The sequence below is a fragment of the Chelonoidis abingdonii genome, chromosome 10 (assembly GCF_003597395.2).
Source record: "Chelonoidis abingdonii isolate Lonesome George chromosome 10, CheloAbing_2.0, whole genome shotgun sequence".
NCBI classification, from domain to species: Eukaryota; Metazoa; Chordata; order Testudines; family Testudinidae; genus Chelonoidis; species Chelonoidis abingdonii.
Window position 1 is genome coordinate 76,311,259 of NC_133778.1, and position 23,457 is coordinate 76,334,715.

At 49.5% G+C, this 23,457-nt stretch overlaps 1 protein-coding gene across 6 annotated transcripts in view; it reads right to left on the reverse strand.

Moving 5' to 3' along the window:
* BIN1 (bridging integrator 1) overlaps positions 1-23,457 on the reverse strand; it is a 158,226-nt gene that overhangs the window by 21,147 nt on the left and 113,622 nt on the right. For 2 of the 6 annotated variants that reach the window (XM_032805120.2, XM_032805121.2), the window contains 4 exons: positions 23,116-23,198; positions 11,851-12,001; positions 6,005-6,133; positions 791-901 (listed from right to left, as the gene is read on the reverse strand). In XM_032805120.2, the coding sequence (XP_032661011.1) occupies positions 791-901; positions 6,005-6,133; positions 11,851-12,001; positions 23,116-23,198 (474 nt within the window). Of the gene's footprint in view, positions 1-790; positions 902-6,004; positions 6,134-11,850; positions 12,002-19,993; positions 20,039-23,115; positions 23,199-23,457 lie in introns of all 6 variants that reach the window. The other 4 variants (XM_032805124.2, XM_032805125.2, XM_032805119.2 and 1 more) reach the window with 3 other exon arrangements.

Below are 23,457 nucleotides of genomic sequence, written 5' to 3' on the forward strand. Positions count from 1 at the left end.
CCGCAGCTTGAAAACCACTGCTCTAAGTCACACATCCCTCAAACATCAATGGCCGATAGTACTACTGGTCACCATCTCGCCACTGGGAAAATCCAAGGGCAGCTGGCATACGGTTTTCTCCATTTAAAACCTTTGGAAGCATTGGGCTAGTCATGCTCATTTCCATGACTGCAATGACGTGTGGGGGGGTGCGGTTTCAGAACTCTGCTTGGTGTTCGGCCCTCCACTGATGCCAAGGATCAACTCCCTGCAACGTCGGTAGCCGTAAAGCTAGGCCAGCGTGGAGCGCTTTGGAAAATCCCTCCCATAATCCTGACACTGGTGGCTTGTCCGTAAGTCCAAAGTTTTATCTTATCTAATGGAACCACAGATTGTTCACACTTCGACTCTTAAAAATCACTCTGCTCCCGTCACTAACCAAACCGAGTCATTTGCTGAGAAGAGCCCAGCACTAAGACTGGGTTTCCCAGCAACACAATCAGGCCAACACTAAATCCATGTGGGATATGGTCCATGCTAACCTTGTGATGCACATTGACTGAGTTCCTAGGCCAAATCCCACAAACATCCACATTCTCTGTGCACATCAGATTGCTGCGCGTGCAAAGCCAGGTGCACGCTCACCCAACTCATGCACACAAGTGTCAGAGAGCTCATGGATGTGCAGGGGCACGTGCACACCCCATGAGAGCTCAGTCAATATGGAAATATGCACTGAAGGCATAGGCTGACTCCGCAGTTGGTAATGGTTCACGAACTCATGGAAGAAGGAATGGGGATAGTAACAAACCTGAGTGGCAGGAGTGGGTGTCTTCCCCACAGGGCTGGCATCTGGTTTAATGGGATCAAAATCCAGATCCAACAGGCTGGCTCCCTCCTGGAAGGGCCCAGGGGCATCAAACTTGGCAGCAGTAAGGAAGAAAAGCAGCGTGAGCATTAGACAGATATCGGAGATAGACACTTGACAGCCAGGGCTCAGGGTGCAGATGCAGAAAGCACATGGTGGGCATGATAACGGATGCCTCCATGCCTGTGCCCCAGATTGCATGATGGCTGTGAGCATGTACAGCACACCAAGGAACGCATGCAAACCAAGAACTCAAACCTTGTCCGTTTTCCTACTTGTCTGAATGGCTCTGACAGGACAGGGTGGTCTGAGATGGCCAAAATGTCATTGCACCCATCAGCTTGGAAAGGTTTCTCATCTATTCCCAACTGTCCTTTGCAGCTTTTCTGCATCAGCACCAGCTACATGGTACTCACAGCTCAGGATTAATTTCCCATCCTCCTCAGGAGCCGCCACTGTCTGCTGTGCGGCCAACCAGCATTCAGCTCACCTGTCATATCTACACCAGTTGCTCAGGAGCCTGGAGCTAGGGAGGGAACAGCACATGACCCTGGAAGGTACCTCCAATAGAGACCCAAGCCTAATCCCTGAAGTTGCTGATCTGTTATTCCTCTTCAGACTCCAAACACCATCCACAGTCACATGAGTCATAGGTGAGAGTTCACACCTACCCCATGGTTCTTGACGGCCACCAAATCCCACACCTGTCGGTGCAAGCTCCAGTGCTGTCCACACTGGGGCTCCAGTCCTCAGACACACCAGGACTAATGTGCTTTGTATTTTCCAAGACACACCCAGATTCAAGAGATGTCAATGCTGCCTTCTGAGCCAGCAGAGTGCGTTCCATTATCTCTAATACACAAGCAGGTGGCACTATCAGGGCATTCATGAACTGCCTTTAATGCAGCCGACGTGGTAACCATCACATAAAGGGAACAGGTCATTAACATTCAGTCCTGAGCTAATGTCATTCATTTTTAGATTCCTGCAGGGCCATTACGAGCTGCCCCCTTTCTGCCTAGCGCTTCCTTTGAGACGAAACAATTCTGCTCTATTTCCCCAAGCTCGCTGGCCCTATAATTTCAACTATATTTCCAGTTCCACTCAAGGTTGTTTTTTGTTCTTCCACCCCAACTCCAGCAAAGTCCAAGAGAGAAAATGCTCCTAGTACTTACTGAACACATCAGATTACCCAGCAACAAGTTTCAGCATCAAGTTAGGACATGAATTCATTGGTCCATCCAGGCAAAAGAGGACCACAAAGTTTAGCATTTTGCAGCAAAACCACTACAGTTAACAGAAAATGCCATACATGAGATCCACGCTCTCGTTACTTTCCACCTCAACACACTTTACTCCGAGTTCCACTTCTCTTTATAGCTCTCCCCTTCTTACAGGCTTGTGGCCCACTGATTAGCACTCACAGGAAGGAGTGTGGCCAGCAGCCATTCAGGTCTCCAACCCAAAGTGTTAAACAGTAACCAGCACCCAGCCTCTCTATCCCGCTGTATAATTCTATCATAGTTCCTAGATAATTCTCCAGTAGAGCAATGTCTTCACAGAAATTCCACCTCCCATGTTTTCCTTGGTGCTCAGAGATCGAAGGCTCTGGCTATGCTGGAATCTTACCTGCTCTTCAAGAATTATATACACCATGGATTAAGGCTTCGTGCCCTTTGCCTAATTCACCGCCAATAACTATCTTATAAGGGCTCCGAGTGCACATTAAAATGGCCCTGGGGAATACACCAAACATTAATGGACACTGGGGTGCCCCAGTGGTGTCTGTTCTAGAAACAAGAGTCCCCACTCAGAGATCACGTCCTGCAGGTCCCATCCTGGGTCGTGTGCAGTGAACCGCCGTATGCTGGAATCCCTGGATAAACGCAGGTGTTCACACAAGATACCAACAACATAACAGACAGCGATTGGTTACACAGACATGATACAAGCTACCCAGGCATGCAGAGGGAGAAAGAATTGCTCAGTGGCCCGTGGCTTTCTCCTGTGATGTAAACAGACACAGAAAGCTCGTTAGATTGTCCAGATATGAATGTAACTGGAGCCGGAGGAGAGTTCTGTATTGGGGACAGCTGTTGAACTCCAAAGCTCTGCATGATTACATGCTTGCTTTTGTGCATGCTCTCATCTCCTCCCTACTGTCCACTTGTTCCTTACGGTCCTCCAGCTACTCCTTCCCGACTGCTCCCTTTGTCTTCTTCTTTCATGCTGTTACCCTTCCCAGGAACAGCCTCCTGCTCCCTCGAAACTAAGCACCTTCTCCGCTCTTCCTGCAAATACCTCCTTAAAACCCACCTCTCTGGGGATCTCCCCACAAACAGGGCCCTCGCACTTTCATGCACCATAGCCATTACCGCACACAGGGCATCCGAATTAGTTTAAGCTCCTTGGAGAAGGGACCTCATCTTTACTAAATGTTTGGAAGTGTTGTGCACACTTATAAGGCGCTGCTAATATCAGTTCAACCCCAGTGATTTTCCCTCAGCTTGGCTGGATGCCCTTTGCCTAAGCAGAACCTTACTGCTAGCATCACAGCTAGGGGTATCCAACAAGGACACTGGGGGAAAGCATCCAGCTGAGGTGGGCTCAGGCCACAAAATATGGATCTGGGTATCAGGCCCTTTGCCTTGGGATGAGTTAGGAGCCCATGAATTTAGGATGCCCAGAGGGCTGGGCCCAACTCTCTGCCTGCAAACCTTTAATACTTAAAGACTAATGGACCCTGCATAATATTTGCAAGATGTACCAAAATTGGGGGAAAGGTCCAGTGCTGTATCCCATTATGCCCTGGTCACCGCTGCCTTTCACCCCAAGCAGAGATAATGGGGGAAATCCTGTCCCCATTAAAGTCAATGGCAAAACTCCCATGATTTTAAGGGGCCAGGATTTCACTCCAATGCACAGATCCACAAAGCCAAAGCAATCTCTAATGGCTTCCCAGGGAGGTCAATGGACTTTATTAGAGCCTTCTCATGTCCGGCTGAAAGTTTGCTTTGAAAGCTAGAAAATTTAATATTTTCTTTAAGATCCCAGCCACTCACTATGGTTTCCATCTTACAGAAGCCCTCACAGAAGTTGACATTCCAATAATTAACCAATCAATTAAGGGGATGAGTACACTGACAAAGGCCAATAGGTTCAGAGGGAAAGCAGATTCCATATTGCCTGCACTGACCCCATGGCGCTCGGTCTGGTGGAGATGAGAGGGTGTCATGCTACATGAAGAACACTGCAGAAGCAATAGATCACAGGAAGTGAAAAAAAAAAAAAAAAAAAAAAAATAAAAAAAAATCACCCAACGCCAACTATTCGGAGCCTGATTCTGAGCTCAGTCACATGGGTGCAAATCCAATGAACTAAATGGAGTCACCCCAGATTTAACTTGGAGTAACCAGGTCTGGAATCTGGCCTTGTTTGGGGACAAGTTAGCCCACAGACTTATAGTCTGCTTCCCTACCTTGGTTTAATATTATGTTGGACACCAGCGTCAATGCAGGAACTTGCGCTGAAGGACACACCTGCACCAATTTCTTACTCCCTGCCTCCTCCGAAAGGAGACACCTCTGTCTGTGATGGTATGAGCATGGCATAGCTAAGTTTTCACGCAAAATGTCCTCACTAAAAACAAAGGCAAGCATCCACCAAGCAGCTGTCAGCTAAATGTTGCCTAAAGAATATAGTAGCAGTGACAGGGCTGGGAGCCTAAAATGCTTTGAGATAAGGTTGCCAACCTTCTAGGATTGGCCTGGTGTCACCAGAAATTAAAGATTAATCTTTAATTAAAGATTATGTCATGTGATTAAATCTCCAGGAATATGTCCAACCAAAATCGGCAACGCTACTTTGGGAGCTTTAGCAAAGGAGGGAAGATTTTGTTCTTAAGGGTGGAATTTTGTTCACTGGGAGTCCTTTGGTCAGAATGAGCACGGACCCCCTTTAATGGTAACCCACCCCTGCCTGTTTGATGCCGAGTACTCGGACATTATTGCTGTCGACATCATCCCTCCACTCTGAGTCAACCAGCCCCCTGATATCTGAATGTAACTTGAGGCCTACCTTTCTTTTCTCCCAACCCTGAATGTCTTGTTTCTCCACAGTCGGGTGGAAGCTGGAAAGCCACAGGCCACTGAATTTGGGTTACAGAAGGAAAAGCGAGGACAGTTACACAGCAGCATTGTTAGAGGTGTCACCTGTGTCTTTAAGGGATGAATTTAAAAAAAAAAAAAACGAACATAAAAGACAGCGCGAGTCTCATAATTAAGCCAGAAAACTGGTCAGGCTCCCATCGGCACAGGGAGTAGTACCCAGGGATCTAATAGCGAATAGCCTGCCCACTTCCCCAGCCCCCGTCTCCAGCTGCAAAACACATTAAAGAAGAGAGGGAGAAGAGGAATCTGTTCCCTTTGAAATTGCGTTTGATCTTCAGGACTTCAGCTGCAGAGACCGAGGGCTGATTAAGAGCCACCAGCCTCATGCCAACCAGATGCCCAGTGACATTCACACAGAGATAATGCTGTTATAGAGAGCTGATTGCAGCAAAAGGTTCCAGCTGTCTCTGGACACTGAAGTCCTTGATCCACAGCCCTGCCCTGTAGTGCTTTCTTGCCCACTCCACTGGGTTCCTGAGACACTTCCTTTACACATAGAGAAGTGGCATTTCAAAGCCGCTGGAGCCTGATTTTCAGAGGTGCTGAGTGTCCATATCAACCCCTAAGTTGGGCCCCTCAGCCTCTGATTAGCAGGCCCTGGGAGCATACAGTGGCAGAGCAATGAGTGCCTCACCCAGGCCGGGCGGGAACCATGTCTAGGCCCGGCCACTCTTTGCAGTGATAGCTTTGTGACCCCTTCACTAGGTGCCCCGGAGAGTCCTCCCTCTCCATTCTACACAGGCCACAAGAACAGCCATCACACAGCCCTGGCTTCCTGGCCACACCAATCAAGGCTGGCTTCAAACTGACCAGCTGCTCAGAGGCGACGGGTGCCATATCCCATTGGCAATCTCAGCCCAGCCGCGCGGTGGCAGCTGGCCCCTCTGGCCCTACCTCCTGACCAGGTTTCATGGCATGACACCTCTAAGCAGGGGACAGTGCCAGAGGTTGGGAGCAGACAGAGATAAGGCAGGGCGGAGCGGCTAACCTGCGAGGGGGTGGTCACACTTATCTCGGGGACAAAATTGTCATCAAACAGACTGATGATGTTCTCGTGCTTGATCTCCTTGGAAGGGGTGTGCTTTGGAGGTGGCGGCACCGGAGGGCCTTTCCGCAACTGCATGCAAGCGAGCGAGCACATGGCGACACCCAAAAAAACCAGAGACAGGAACCAGGTTAGCAAAATAGAACCACAGACACAAGGAGGGGTCAAATAAACAAACATGGGAAGGGGGGGGGGGGGGAGTGGAAACAACCACACGCCTCCAGAGAAGGTTTGGCATCATTAGTTACACTTCAGCTGTGGGCAGGTCTCCCTCTGTGGAGGAGAAGCGTAACACAATTAATATGCATCACTCGGACATGCATACGTAATTAGAGCATGTGCAACCTTCCAGAGAAGCACCAGGGGTGACAGATAGGTTACTCGGACACATTTCAGCAGAGAAGTCCAGTGCACTGGCCACCGCTCCTGATACCTACCTGTGTGGCGTGAGCCTAGGGGAGTTAGACGCCAAAGCAGATTGGCCTTATTCACACATGGACTGGGCTGGATCCTGATCTCCCTTCCACCGGTTCCACTCCACTGGTTTCAGTGGATCGACTGCGGCATAAGTGAGACCAGATGGGGGTCGTGTCACTCTCACAAGAAGCAAGACTGAGATCAGGGCATGGGTCACTGAAACATATGAAAATGGGCTCGCCCTGAGCCTGTCGGCTCCCAGCTTCACCGACACGTAACACCAAGGACACCACTGAAGTCACAAGAGTCACAGGGGCATAAATCCAGGGGCAGGTGAGGGGGGGGCAGGCCATGCCTCTGTCCATATCTGACATCCTCCCTCACTTCACAGAGGGAGCCTTTGATTCAGTGCTGCACGCACCACTCTTTGAATGCTGTGGGGATGGCAAACCAGCTCAGGCACTGTTTTAATTTCCCGTAGCCCCATACATTCGAGCTCAAACTGAACCTGTTGAGAAGATGCTGATGGACTGGGGAAAAAAAAGTCTATTGTACAGTGCAGTGAAGATTTCCAGAATTGTAATGTTGCTTAGCACCCCCATAACTTTCTATGTGCAAAAGACTTTATGAACATTAATCTTCTCATCCTACCTAAGAAGGTAGGACATTATCCCCACTATTTGCTGCCAGGGAAAACTGAGGCAGAGAGCATGTGACTTGACAAAGGACAGACTGCTTATCAGTGTCAGATCTGGCATTAGAACACAACAGATCCTGGTTCTCAGGCCTGTGTTCACTCCACTAGGCTGTACTGCCCCTCCCTCGGATGCATGAACGTGTGCCCTACCAGACATTTATTTAGCTGGCCACGGAAAATGCCAGCTTTCTAGACGATTAATCCACCCCAGGCAACGTGCCTGTAAGATTCCATATACACATCTGAACTGCAGCTGGCTGCAGGCCCCCGGGTGGAGGGTAAGTAATAATGAAAGTGGCACTTTCACTTCCAGATCTCAGCTGCGCGGAAGCAGAAGTGCCAAAATGCCATGGGAACAGCCTCTCCTGCAGTATCCTGAGCCCAGCCAGATGCAGAAGGTATTAGACGTCTCATGGGAAAGATTGTTCTAAGAGTGAAGCCAAAAGTTTGTTGGCACAAGAGGCTCTGGGTACTAATCCAGAACCCAACACTGACCCTTTGGAAGTTTGCCCCTCCCGAATACACCCATCCTCCTAATCACTCATGGGGTGGCTGTGTGGGAAATGTCAGCAATACAATGGCTAATCCTCCCACAGCATATGCTGCCCAACGCACACTGCACTGCGTCTGTACAGAGCTCTGTCCCTGTGTCTTGATTCTGAATGGAAAGAATGCTCCCCAGACACCGTGGTTATATGCTGAAGGAAGTGGAATACCTTTCTGGCTCCAGCCCAGACTGGACCCCATAACCCCTCTCTTCTGGTAACACAAGACATCGTTCAAAACGAACAAGACCATCGGAAGGACTTCGCTGCCCGGAAAGGAAGTTACACTCCGAACCCCATCTACTAAGCTTGGGCCATGTTCAGCTGTAGCAGCATACGTCCATTGTAGTTCCATTGACTTCAGTGGCATCACTCCAGATCGGCAGCAGCATAGTTAAGAGCCCAATTCCAGCCCTTCTGGTTTCGTGGGGCCCGTTGGTTCTGAAGTCCAGGATCATCCTCACAGATACATTAACAAGCGTGGAGACATGCTGGCAGTCGCTTCATTAGGAGGCTAGACACAGGCAGCTTTTCAGAAAAGAGAGATGTCGGGAAACATCTTGAGAGCTGAAACAATGAGTAGTTCGCACCCCAACAGGATTTCTCTGTTAGGCACGGATCCTCTAAGGTATTTAGGTGCCTAGCACCCACTGATGTCAATGGTCTCTCCTTTTGCCTCCTTCCCTGTCTGTTCAATATGCCCCTCTGTTGCTTTCCGCGCACCACCCTGGTTGTTAGCATCAGTGTACCCCGAGGTGGGGTGAGGACCTAGCCGGGGTATTTCACATCCTTGTTGCTGTGCACTCAGAGCTCATCACCTACCCAGTGACTTGCCATCACCCACGTTCATCCCATAGAAAGCTTCATATTAAATGCTGATAACTGAGGGTGCAGATTTTGCGGCTTCTAACTCATGTGGCTACATGCTCTGGGGATAAGGAGGAGGCCATGTGGCTATCCGAGTCTACCCAGTGTCATTCCTCCCTTCCGTTGCTTGCAAACCTCTCACTGCTTTCCATGCTTCTGGATCCAGCTCCCTCTTGTGCTTGATGCACCGACCCAGAAGGTCACGCTGACTGCACACCGCCTCTTTTCCGCACTCCTCACAGCAACAGCCAGGTGAACTATGCAAGCAGTGAAAAACAGCTGCCAGCAGATGGCAGCATCGGCTGCACGAAGGCCCACCTTGGTCTGTTCCAGCTGCTGCTACTGCCAGGCCACTTAAATACACTGAGCAGCAGAACAACCATTACCTGATCCAACTGGAACCAGGGCCTGATTGGATAAGCAAAAAACTGGATAAACCAGAGAAGGCTCCTGCTGTCAGCCCCAGGGCGGTTGGGGCTTGTGCTGCCAGCTCCGGGCAGCTGGGGATTTGGTTAATACGGAGAGCCAGATAACTGAGGCTCCATTAAATGGAGTTCTACTGTATTCTGCTTGCTTAACAGTGACCAATCCATCCCCCTGCTGCTGCGGTCACTCAGCCTGCCAGGGGAGCACCCAGGGCATCACAAGAGCAAGGAGAACATGTGCTATTTAAAGTAAAGAGAAGGGAGAGGAAACCCTGTCGCAGCAGAACGAGGTGGAAGATGGGCTGAAAGAGCCCTGCAGAGAGAGGGCCGCACCTGCTCTCTGCTCAGGAACTCTCCAAACTTCAAAGATGACTGAGGCAGACAAGGCACCATCGCAGGAGGAGAGTGGGTGGGAATGATGCTCCCGAGCTGGCCAGGGCAGAGCTGAATAGGTAGCAGTGAGCTGGGGGCGCTGCAGGGAGAATGGAGGTGGGTTATTCTGAAGTAGTTCGTAGAACGGGCAGGAGCCTGAATGTTTGGCTCCATGTTCAGTCCCACAGCCCCTGCTCCGGGTTCCGATCCAGAGTTCTGGGACAGCCGACGAGAGACCAGAGCCAGATGGAAGTTCAGACTCAGGCCTGTAACTTGGTCGGAGCAGAAGGTTGAAGCTTGTGGAGGGAGGCATTGGAGGGAGGGATGGGCACAGTCGGTTACTCAGGCTGGTTTAAGGTGGAGGAATTCCATCCTGCCACGGAGCTGGGGAGCAAACTAGCCCTTCTCCAAGAGCGTCCCAGATCACTTGGGCTGCCAATCGCTGGGCAAGGTGAGCGTTATCATCAGGACAACGGGCGAGGCTTGTGCCCTTTTGGCACTGTGCTGCCCCCAAGCCTGGCCAGACCTCATCTCCTTGAAGCTGTCAGCGGAGATCCCATGGCCTTACCCCTCCAACGCGCCAGTGGGCACTGAGCCACTCATCCTTAAATGGATGCTCCAATGCAATGGCTGTGGAGGAGCGAGCATGGTCCTCTCCCTGGATGTTGATGGCTAGAGATTGAGTGGGCGATGTGACATCCTTCCCCTTTACACACACACACACACACACACACACACACCCCATTGCTGCTCCAGGGAATTAAACATTCACCACCCACAGCCCTGGAGTTAGCTGCTGTCAGAGGCCCTGGTTTTGTTTCAAGATTTCTTTGCCGTTCTGTTATTGCTCCAGCTACGCTCTCCACCTCTCCTGCAAGGTGAATGCCACCAAGTAACAGTCGGGTCCTGTCTAAAAACCCAATGGACGAGACACAGCACACTCCCTCCCCCTGCAGCCCAGGTGGGATTTTCAAGGTCCGGGGCTATATCACTGGCCAACAATTGCACAAGGAGGTGCAAGGCTATGGCCCAGCAAGAAGAGCGGACAGGTCCCTGCAATGGAAAAGAAACCAGAACCAAGACCAACAGCAGTTGAGGAAGGTTGGAGAGGAAAGACGAGTTTTCTAACACCATTTTAGAAAATGCTGCCAGGTACCTACACACCTCAAAGAGCTAAAAAAGGGCTTTCATGAGGCTGTGAACATCTCCCCATACCCGGCATCCAGATCCCATTAGGAAGACAAACAACACTGAAGAGGAGACAGAATGAGAGACTATTCCAAAGCGGACGTAGGCGCTGACCCAAAAGCATGACTCCACCTCACCTGGACTTCAGGAAAGCTTTGATCTGTAGCCATCTCAGCTGAAGAGTAATTGGGTATTTTTTCTCCGGTTAGGACGCTATTAGACCAGAACCACTGAGAACCACAATTCTTCCACTGGGAAGATAATCTAGTGAAGTCACCTACTGAGGTCCAGGGACCTGCGCCACACCTGAATTTGGCCAGCTAAGTTTATTCTGCATTTCCCATCCACCCTCTCCTTTCACTTCTTCTTATGTGGGGATGGTAGACAGCGGCAACAGATTTAATTTTCTTTAAAGCCCAGAATAAAAATTATGAAGCCCATCAGGTGAGAATCCAGCTATAGTGACACTGCAAGTGGTAACTGACACCATATTTTAAACATGCCACTTGGGGTTTCACATGTGAGGAAAAAGATCAATGAGCTTAAATTAAATGTGTGCAGCAACGATGGTGCAGGGACCATAAGGTGCAGACGAAGCCCTGCCCTTCAGATCAGTGGCTCAGCTTGTCCAGCACGCTGTCGCCAACAATGGCCGGCATCAAATGCTGCAGTGGAAGGTATTAGATTCCCCACAAGGGACATGCCTCTTCCTGGCCTCCATCAGTCAACAGTTGGCCTACTCCTTGAAGAAAGAGGATTTAGTGCCTTGATTGTTCACTCTGTTTGATGTAATTGTGGAAGTTCTCCTTACCCCCCCGTCAGTGTCTGAGCCTTTTTTGGCTAGTGTTCAACTATTGGCTTCAGTAATATCCTGTGGCAACGAGTTCTACAGCTTAATTATGGGGGGAGAAGGGGAGAGAACAAAATTTCATAGCTGAACACTGACCTTAACCCTCACTGAATGGTCATACACCACTCTGGTAGAGGGGTATTATTTTGTCTCCTATGGAGTACACATGTTAACAGCATCGAAGAGGAATTTCAGGGCTTGGTTAGCTTTCTCCCAGCAACAGAGAGACCGACAAGGAGAAACTGATCTTATCAGAGAGGCAGCGCCCGCCACACAGGGATCCAGGCCATTCCACAAGATGGAGAGCAGACACCATCTCATATGTTCAATAGCAGCCAGAGACCTGACTTGTGTCTTGTCTGGCCCACTGAGCCTTTGGCAGCAGGGATCCCATTTCTGGGGCCAGGTTAACACCGCGAGGACACTACCTGAGACGGTGACTTAGGGATCCCAGCCCCAGGTGTTTCCAACGAGGACGGTTCCAGCTCATGGTTGACAGTCTTGATCTCGGGGCTGGTGATGGGGGTCCCATCGGGTGGAGGCGAGGGGCTTTTGTTTGCTTTCGCAGGGGCACTGTCGCTGCAGGAGAGAAAAAGGAGAGTCAGAACCAGCCCAGAATGAATTATTCTGATCAGACAGACTGATCCACCAGGTCTTGTGGTCTTGATTCTCTCCCCATTTCAATGCCCACACCTGCAATCACGGACCCTCAGTCCAGTACCAGGCAGAGTTTATAAGCTTCTGAGCAGCTTCTTGCTGAGTCACCCTCAATCCAGTGCATTGTATTTCTGCAGCAGGAACTCATGCAGATCACAATATATTAACCTAGGTCATTGCCTTGCATGCGTATGGATGCACTTAGACACACTGAAAAAAACAGAAATTCTGTCCTGTGGCATTATATTGACACCCACCGAGGCAGCTGTACCACACGGACTTCTGCCATGTGAGCTAACAAGTAACTGACAGCACTAGCAGGTTGCCATCCTCCATGGGGACCAGCACGAGAGGGGGACAAGACCCTTTGCCAGAGGGTTTCACAGATATTTGCTGACAGTAGAAGAACGCTGAGACTCAGGCGTCTTGGATTCCATCCCAGGCTCTTGAGGGCAGTGTGGTCTATTGGACAAAGACTACACCCAATCATAGAATATTGGGGTTGGAAGGGACCTCAGGAGGTATCTAGTCCAACCTCCTGCTCAAAGCAGGACTAATTCCCAACTAAATCATCCCAGCCAGGGCTTTGTCAAGCCTGAACTTAAAAACCTCTAAGGAAAGAGATTCCACCACCTCCCTAGGGAACCCATTCCAGTGCTTCACCACCCTCCTAGTGAAAAAGTTTTTCCTAATATCCAAACTAAACCTCCCCCACTGCAACTTGAGACCATTACTCCTTGTTCTGTCATCTGCTACCACTGAGAACAGTCTAGATCCATCCTCTTTGGAACCCCCTTTCAGGTAGTTGAAGGCTGCTATTAAATCCCCCCCTCACTCTTCTCTTCCGCAGACTAAACAATCCCAGTTCCCTCAGCCTCTCCTCATAAGTCATGTGTTCCAGCCGCCTAATCATTTTTGTTGCCCTCCGCTGGACTCTTTCCAATTTTTCCACATCCTTCTTGTAGTGCGGGGCCCACTGAGGCTTGTCTCAGCCTTCCCCTCCAGACTCACAATCTCTGTCCTAGTGTCCCACCATAACTCCCAGTCCCAGTTATTCCCCGTTTCCAATCCTAGTCTTTGCCTTTCCCAGTCCCCTCCTCTTGCTTAGCTCCTTGTCCCAGGCTCCTTGCCCATCCAGTCACAGTTCCCCCTTCCTGGCTTCTCATCCTACCTGTCACCTCCTCCACCCCACAACCTCTAGTCCCTATCCCCATTGGCTCCCAGCTCCCCATCCCCACCATCTCCCCTCCGATTCTCAGTTTCCCTCCCCCACCCTACCATCTTCCAATTCCAGCTTTCCCTTCCTCTCCCAGGCCACTTGTCCTAATATATTCCCCCAGGATGAGCCAAACACGTTTCTTCCGAGTCTCATTCTCAGAAACAGCTGAACCTTTTCAGCTGAAATTACCAAAACCAATTAGCTTGAGGGAGACACTTGGCATGGAAAATTTCAGCCCAAACAGTTAATGGCAAGGTTATAAGCAACTGAAAACAGGGTCTTATAATGGGAAGTGTTGGGCAACCTTAGTAAGGGACAGTACTACCAGCCCCACCTATAACTGGAGAGAAAATACAAGTGTTTAAGAGGCAAATCCTCTATTACATAAATAAAGCAAGCAGACACGTCTTGTGGAGAAAAGGCATGGGCCATCCTCTGTGGCATGAAACACATCCTGAGGCCAGCCACCTGGTCCATAACACTGTGCACTCCAAAACCTGGATTAGACCCAGTCCAAAACCGGATGGGACTCAGAACCTCGGTCCCCATCCCACAGGGCAACAATGCACTCCCTGTATGTATCTCCACTTGAAACAGCCATGCCCCATGGTGCCCATGTTCTTGTAGTCACTGGCTAACAGTGGCATGGCAATGCTCACGCCAACGGAAGATGCACTACGGTCTCATGCTTAAATACACAGAGTCTTGGGACAGGATGGAGGAAGAACCAAGAGACATTTAAAGATTTCTCTCCATTCAAAGCAAGCATCAGCCTTTGAGCCCCTGATCCCACTTCGCTCCCCAGCCTCACAGAGACACCTCCAAGAAGCAGTCACTCCACACTCTCATGCAGATCAGATGTTTCTAATGATGTTCACATCAGCAGCATGACAAGATGCAAAAAAACCAACAGCTTTCCGTGCCAACAGCTCTCACCCTGTGGGTCACATGGACCTGGAGAAGAAGCGGGTGCTTGTTGGGAGGAAACCAGGAACGGGTCACAAACATGCATCCAACTCTCCTGCTTTTCAGCTTGACTGGATTTGCTTACTGGGTCCTCCTCAGATGTCCCTTAAGCTACTGCAGTACGAAGGATTGTGGGACCCAGCTGAGGAGTGGCTAAGTGAGGAGGTGCTAGGAGGGAAGAGGCTGAGAACTCCTGCTGTAAATCAGAGTCTCAGCAACCTCAATATAAGCAGTGTGCAGCAAGCTAGTTAGTCACCTGTCAGTAGCAAGTACACCACCTCCTCCCGTCCTCTCATTCCACATTTCTAGGGCACAGAGGAAGGGTTGGCCTCACTAAGCTCCTAAGCTCCCCACCAGCTTCAGAGCAATTCGGTTAAAACCGCATTGCTCAGGCTGACCCAGCAACTCAGTGAGAGTGCAGGATATAGCCAGAGGGTTTCCACCCTGGTCCGCAGCCTCTTGCTTCCCAGGCTGGAATGACTCCCCCTCACAGTGCCCCCTGCTGGTGATTTCAGCATTAGCGCACATAGGAAGGAAGGGATAGGATGGGATTGCCTGGGACCAGAACCTTGCATGGGACTATTTTTTTAACCCTGTCCCGCAATACCTGCTCCTGCCTGCCAACACATTGTTTCTTGCATTTTTATCCCACTCCCACCCACAAAACACCTTAGATCCCGTAAATCCTGCAAGAGAGACAGATTCCCCCAGGCCACCAAGAAATAAAAGGGTGGTTAATATATTTATAAATGGAATTCAGGCACAATTTTTACCACTAAAAGGATTAAATAAATCTTGCTTAAACCATTTAGTGATTTAGTGTTTTCCTGCAAATTGTAACACACTGGTTTTTGTTACCCAACCAATCCTGCTCACAACAAAGTACATTTTACCCACTCCCGTTGTTATGTCAGTGGGTCCTGCAGGACCCACAGGATCCCAGTCCTGTTACAGGGCTCTGCCTGGGACTGTCTATGCCAGAAATATGGTAATTACAGGGGGGTGTTCCAAGACATGCTGGGGGAGGGAGGGGTATTCAATCAATCCCCAACTTTTCCCACAGCTGCACACCCCTATTCTGTACCACTGGGGGGAAATGATGCATTCTTTGGTTTGATTATGAAAAGCTTTATTGCTATAGGGAAAACAACTATCCAGGTTCCACTCTGGGAAATGTATAGAAGCTCTTTGTTCTAGGGGGCCCAAATACCCAGGGCTTCCTCCAGTCCACCAGATGTGGACAGCAAAGCCAGGGAGAATCCTGCCAGCAGGGGAGTACCCAGGGGAACAATAAACCCCCAGCTGGGCAGCCATATGGGGCGGCTTCAATCCTGCTCAGCTCCCATGAGGATCTAAACTATGGGCCAGGTGGCATTGCACCATTGGCATCTGGTCCTGGATTTTCCAAAAAGGAAGGAAAAGCTGCTGTGTGCAGATGGAGGTCAGTGGTAGGACTGGTCTCATTTGTAAGAGCCTTAGGCCATGCTTAATTTGTAGGGAAAGAGGTGCTGGAGCTCAAGCAATTTTTTTACATTCATGAGCGATGCAGCAAGCCCAGCAGTGCTGGGGCTCTCAACTGCCAGGCCTGGAGGTGATGGGGCTGTTACCTGCCAGGCCCAGTGGTACTGGGGCTCAGCCTCGACATTAAGCACTGGCCTTGGGGACACACTTGGTCCCAATACCTATCTCATAGAACTGGAAGGGACCCTGTGAGGTTATTGAGCACAGTTCCCTGCCTTCAATAGCAGGACCAAGTGCTGATTTTGCCCCAGATCCCTAAGTGGCCCCCTTGAGGGCTGAAATCACAACCCTGGGTTTAGCAGGCCAATGCTCAAACCACTGAGCTATCCCTCCCCCCCAGGATAACATTATGTGAGCTTGGCCCCTAGAGTTTCAGAGTTAGTATAAAATTAAGCAAGGGATGAATCTGAGCCCCAGACTCCTCTCCTTAGGGTGCAGAGAACAAGATCCTGATATGGATTGGAGTAAAGACGCCAGATCTCAGGTCCCCTCCGTGACTCTTGAAATGGGTCATTTGTCTGAAACGGATGCATCTCACAGGGCCTGGCTGATGCCCAAGCCACAGAATAGACACCACTCATGTGTGCAGGCTTCCCCACCTATGAGCCTGGAGAAGAGGGGACTTCAGACTCCAATCCTGTTCACTCATTGGCGTCTCTGATGACACTGCCACCAGCTGTGGTACAGGCCCCTGCCCCATCAGGAACTGATGCAACCAACCAAGTCATTCGCAGTCTTCAGGGGCAGTTATTTTCAGTCCCTACCAGGGATCCGGACTGGTGCCCCATAGGTGAAAGGCTCCACATTTCTAGCTGCCCCCTTCCTCCTTTAGACCCATCCCATTTCCTTCCACGCCTCCTGCCATGGGTTTAGCAGGCCCCAGACCAAAGCCCTCAGTAAGTCACTGCTATTTATAGCCAGCTGAAGCTTTTTGCTGCTCCAGGAAGGAAAATGCCAGTGCTAATTTTGTCTGACCCTGAACCTTTTAGAAACCCAGGTTGGCGTCTTCATTCTGAACAAGCCCACTGCTTCGGAGGCATCCAGCATTAGAGCTCAGCCAGCAACCACCAGTCAAACCCGCTGCTGGGCTTCTGTGGCCTTCAGGCCTCCTAAGGGAACAAATCCCCAGAAATCACTTCAAGCCCCACTCAGAACAAACCGTGCCTCTGAATTGACAGCTCAGTGTCTCTGGAGAAAGCCGGGTAGGCACTGCTTTGGGAAGGTAAGACAGGTAGCCTGCCCCCTACTGACCAACTGGGCACTTGTACCTCTGCTGCAATTGAGCAAGAGTCAAGACAAACTTCCCGCTGCCCTCCAGTATGTTACTGGGAAACAATGCTGAGTGAAGGAATGACTCAGCTTTGGGTTCTGATCTCCCATTTGTAATACACGTACTAGGGACTGGCTCTAGCACAAGAGCTGACTAATATGTGCTGGGCTAGAACATATATATCACATTACCGATATGTATTATCCACTCTGTACATATATCAGTGGGTATTAAGCATGGAATAGTAATAGAATAGCAGTTTATAGCCTGAAAATAACCCATAACACCTTGCGTTTGCGGACGTAAGCATTTGGCATACACAGATAGGAAACGTGTCAAAATAAAGATACTTTTGTTCTGTGTCTTAGTACAAGCTAGGGAAGTACCTTGACAGAGCAGTCCCTGAAATGCTAGTCCCCAAAACAAAAAAGTAAGAAAGGAACAAAACCAACAAGTTAAGGAACCAGGACAAACTGACAGGTTGGATTTTAGTGGTGTGTAACTTGTCAAATCATCATATAAATAACACTAGCTGAACTGTGTAGGTTTGGGAGCACATATTCGTGTAAGGTGAATGGATGCAACAACGCTTCATGAGACAGCTTCTTGGAGACGGGGGTCGCGTTGAACCTTTTTCCTGTATTAGAATCTTATTGGCTTATCGCAGGAAACTTGACTGGCATTGGCTGTTTGGTTTCTTGAATATAGTTTATAAATGAACGGAAGCGTAGTCGAGCAATTGGCTACACAATTTATCAATGCAAGCAAATTAACACAATCCGAAGACACCCTTATTGTGCTGCTGAGATTCAAAGCCTCTAGGGCCCCCCTCCCAGCCTGGACTGTTTTAGAACAGCCTATGCCAGCATTTGCAAATGGGACTCCCATGTGCTGCAGCAATGCTGTTATACAGGAGGGGACACCACTGGTTCCACTCTTTGTTCCCAGCCCAGTCGCCCCTCTACAAACTCCGACATGCCAGAGGGGTGGGCATCTCAGCAAAGGGGCGGGCATCTCAGCAGAGGGGCTAAGGATCGGATGGTGCCTTCTATTCAAACGCAATTTATTCTTTAGCGCCAAAGCACACTGATCTCGGGGGAATGGCAAGGGAAGCACCTACACACCCAGAACGAGAAGACACAAGTAGCACCATTATAACCTGCAAGCAACAGATCAGAGCCTGGACCCAACACGTGCTCCAGTGCCTGCAAATTTCTCAGCATTCCACCTGCATCAGCTCCACCCAGGGGGAGCCCTAGTATAGTCAAAGCCCTGGCATTTTAACCCAGGGTCATCTGGACCTGCTCTAAGCAAGATGACCCTGTGGCTAGAACTCTAGTGGTTGGTCTATACCAGAGCTCCCGCTGTTGCAGTGTTAGTGCCACGAAGGGAAATTGAGGAGATGGTGTTCTTAGTGCAGGCACAGCCATTGCGTGGGATAACACTTGGGTAAAGCTATTGAGGTTTCCTGTTACTGGGCCCCAGGATTACCAGCCACCAGTAAAAACAGACATACAGCTTGCCCAAATCTTAACCTTTCAGTTCCCCAATAAGAGACTTAGCAAATTTAAAACAAAAAGAACAGGCGTACTTGTCGCACCTTAGAGACTAACAAATTTATTTGAGTATGCTCAGGGGTCGACCCCCGAACATGCTCAAATCAATTTGTTAGTCTCTAAAGTGCCAGAAGTACGCCTGTTCTTTTTGAGGATACAGGCTAACAGAGCTGCTACTCTGAAACCAACCTTAAAAACAGTTGTCACTTATCCCCTTTCATCCGAAGAGCTCAAAAGTGTTTTCTAAAAAATTCACTAAATCCCTCAACCTTCATGTGAGAAATATCTCCATTGTACAGAGGGGTAAAATTGAGGCAGAGAAACCCTGAGGGCACATAGCATGTCCGTGGAAGTGCTGGGATTAGTCCCCAAAAAGCCTGGCTCCTAATCCTGTGTTTTAACCATTACACAGCATTGCATTCTAGGACTCAGCTGGGCTTAGAATTATTTTTTCTGACCAGTCTTGGTAGAAAGTGTCAGCACAGAGTCTAAGGAACCCCCAAACTAGGAAATGCTTCTACACAATTATGCAACTATTCTTTTCTCCACCCCTACCCCTTCTGGTGCATTCAGTCCCTCAAGTCTCCCTTTACAAATACACTCAATCTCCTACATGTTTCCACTTTAGTTACAACATGTACATAGGCATCAGCTACAACCACTAGGCAGTCGGACTATTCTGTGTATTGAAACAGAAGTTACAAGCATGTGCTTTTTAAAAGACGAGAGGATTGACTCCCCACTGCTTCTACCTGGTACTGTGATTTGCACCTGCACAATGTGGCAGCATTTTATAACCACATTGCACTGATCCATGTAATTGGTGTCACAAGGGGCAAAGCACAGGGAATCCAGGTTCAGCCAGGAGCAGTGTCGTAGCAACTTACTTTCTCTTACACATTCAATAAATCAGAACACATTCGAAAGGAGAGCTCCATCTTGGGAAAATGAGGCCTTTTTAACAGTCAAAGTTGCACCAGTTTAAATCAGCTTTTAATCAAATCACACTTCGTTAAACCAGAGCAACTCTGAACCTAGACAAAACCTCAGGGTTCAAACAGCCATGAGTCTAAGTGTCAGACCTGAATGGACCTCCAGGTCATCCAATCTGACCTCCTGCGTGTCATCAGTCACTAATACCTCCTAGCACCCTCAAATGAAGGCCAACAACCAGAAGAAAGCAGGGATTCAAACCAAGAATAAAAAATTATTAGGATTAATCAGACATGCAGAAATCTTCAATGATTCCATGGGGCCAGAAACACACCGAGTCATGCAAGTAACTCCGTTCCAGTCCCCAAGTTAACATCCCCCAGGCTGTTAGAACATGGCCTTATATTCCACTCAGACACGTCTCATAATGCCGCTCTCCATACCGGTACCTGCTTATCTTCTTCTTCAGCCTGGAGAACAGTTTAGTTTTCTTTCTGGTGGGGATGGCACATAATGATTCTCATTACTGGATAACACAGCCATGGGGGAGTAAATGTTAAGGTGCCACGCACCAGTGAACCTGGTGCCACAGGATGATTGTATTCAAGCCCTTCCTTCTCCTAGCTTCTGGATTTGGTCTATGTGCTACAGAGCAGAGCACAGGACAGGACAGGACTCCTTGTGCATGACAGTGTTAAGAGATGTGAATTTCCCCTGGGGAAGATCTGCACAGAGAGAAGCAGATGTGTAGAAAGCCAGACAGGCAGGGATCCACAAATAGTCTTGTTTCACAGGTGGACAAATGGAGGTTGAGAAATTACAGTCCCACAGCAAGCCAGCGGAAGACCTGGGGTTAGAAGCCAGAAATCCTGACTCCCAGTTCTCCATTCTCCCCACCTGCACTGAAACCAGCTTAGGTTGCTTCCCTCCACTTACACTTTCAAAGCACAAGGAGTCGCACCAGGCGCAGCTCCAAACAGCAGGATTCCTCACAAAAACAACACACTGACATAACAGGGGAACCGTCTCATCTGTCCACCCATCTACATCCATTTCCTTTTTCACTCTCTCCATCTCCAGCCCCTGCGTATACAAATGAGGGGAAACGTCTGCTCTTATTGCAGATCCTGGCCTGCAATAAGAGCAGATGATTCCCCTCATTGAGGAAGGGAAGGGGCATTTCCCTAACCCCACCAGACAAGATTCCCCAGCAAGATGCAGGAGAGATGGCAGGAAACACAACTGGGCATTTCCTGCCATCTACAAACATCTATTGTCCCGACAAATGTTTGACACCATCCAACCCCCTCCCTGGGTACCTGTGTGGAACGGCTCTATTACAGGACAGGTCTGGACCCTCAGTAGAGCCCAAAAGCAATGCAACAGGACAGAGAAGGAGAATGCTTTTCTGTTTGCAAAGATCTCCACAGCTCTGACTCAGAGCATGTGTGGAGTGGGTCAGTGGGGCATGTCTGGGGCAACCGGGCATGGAAGGGAAAGATGGAGCCAAGCCCGTGAGTTTCTACACATACAGGGTTTTCTGTGTTCATTTTCCCTCCTCAGGGCATGAGCTCTCCCAGCCAGTTATGGTGCTCTGGGCTACAGCGGAGGGAGCTGGGGTGCCTCACATCCTACAGATGAAGCTGGAGACTTGCCTAGGCCAGAATTGCACTGGTGGAAAATTTGATTTTCTTGGAAGCTTTTGTTGGGGAGGCCTCGCAGCTGGCCAGGAGTCACAAGTATTCATAAAAATAAACAAACGTATGTTAAGTTGCTGTTACTGCGTTCCACCGAGCCAAAGCATCAGCTGCAGCCCTCCTGCCTCCTCATCCCTCTCTTGTGCTTTGTGCCTTCCATCCGAGCAGACTTCAGGAGAGCGTCTCAATCATTTTGATTAACCAGGACTGGGTGCCTTCTGGAGGGAATCAGATCTCCGTCATTCATGAGAGGAGACCTGCCACATATGACCCCATCCCAGTGGACCGGCAGGTTGGAGCCGGCTGCATGAGGAAAGGGATCAGGGAACAAGAACCCTGTACTGCTGGGATGGAATAACAGCTCCACTGAAGTTAATAGCAAAACTCCCACTGACCTGAAGGTGGCCAGGATTTCACCCCTGGTGTCTTTAGAGTAAGGCTCTCACCTGCTCCCAGCTGAGAAAGACCCTGCACATCAGAAACCGAACCTCAAGGAATGGGGCTGGGTTAGGGTTTTGAAAGGTCACTGGACTCTATGGCCAAGAGCAGGCCCCAAACTTCTGTGCTCACTACATCACAGATCTCGTGCCTGCTATGGAACAACGGACAGGTGCTCTTCTGAAAGGGAGTGGGCAGGAAAGAAGGTCTGCTATATAGCACAGGACCTATCTGCCACGGGGTAGGAAACGTTCTAACACAGTAGTGCCCTATTCAGATCATAACGTCGTTTGGTAGAGGACAGAACAGTCTGTTTCTCTTTCAGTTCCCCATGTACAATGCTGCAGTCTTTGGGTTGCGAAGTCTGCAGGGGGATGTTTGCTAGATGGGGAAGATGGAAACATTTCTACTGGTCTTAAGTTTCATGGAAGTGTGTGTCTACACAGGTAAAATTTGGCCTCCAACTTAGGATAACATCTTCACCTTTAAAGTTGGTGAATCGTATAAACTCACTGGGTTTTGTGTTTGCAACAAAGGGTTAAATTGGGAGGGGAAGCAATAGGAGTCCACAGGGGTCCCCACAGCTGCTTTAACCTTTCAACAGCTGTCCTGAAGCAAGGCACATAGGCTGAAGTTATCACTGACATCATGCTAACTCCCTCTATATGCTGATTTGGCATTTATGTTGCATTACTGCTCACCCAGCATGTGGGATGAGCAGCAGCTGGAAGCCAGAGGCCCACATTGCTTCATCACTCACGCATTTGGATGGGAGCCAGATACAGCCTCAGCCAGAGCCCGACCCTCCCGCCCCCTTAACTGGAAAAGCTCAAGTATGTACAGATTTCCAGTTAACCAACAAGGACCAGATTCTGCTGAGGAAAAAAAAAAGATCCTGTGAACGCTAGCACTTTGCAGAGACCTCCATATTAGGGGTCTGATGTTCCCTCAACGCAAAGGCCAAACTCCCATGAGGCTCTAACTGTACCCACGAGATTTGCATGGGCAAAACCACCATTTTCATGCACAAAAATAGGTAATTGCGCACAAGAGTCTGCCAACTGGAGATTCAGGTTTGGTGACCAGAGCTGGAATGGAAAGGAGGCGGTAGGCAGAGGGAGATAGGACATGGGACTCTTGTGTCCCTTGGTCTTAAATGTGTGTCAGAGAGTGATCTGAAAGTGGAAGTGTCCCACTGTGCCACCTGACCAGCAGTGAGAAGCACTGGGTGGGTCGGTTCTGCATCTTGGGGGTGGAATGATCTATTGAGAGCCACTAGGTGACAGCCACATAGAGTGAAGAAGGAGAACTGAAATCAAGAGGCTGCAGATAAAATCATTTCACTCTCCCCTGTAAGAGAGACATTTCCACAGTGGGCTCCCACCTGCCCCTTTGACCTCTGCAGAGGAAAGCGCATCGCTCCAACGGTGGCTCACCTTGGCTGTGCTTTAATGGGAAAGGCGTTGCTCGAGTACTGCTTGTCTAGGTTCGTCAGAACATCGTTGAGGTTTTGGTTCAACTGTAAAAAGAAGAGAACCCTAAGAAGCAGGTGGGGAATAGAGCTGGCTAGCCAAGGCAAAGACCTGCATCAGGACCGTGACACCCCAGGAGAAGGCACAATGCTGGTGAAACTGGGCCCACCTTCGTTCTGGCCCTTCCTTGGCCACCCCTTTTTAACAGGAACATAATCCAGAAGCACTACAGCAATCCGCGCATTCTTTAACGCTCCAAACCATGAAGCGTCACCAGCACCCCCTGGGGAGCCTGTGTCTGATTTA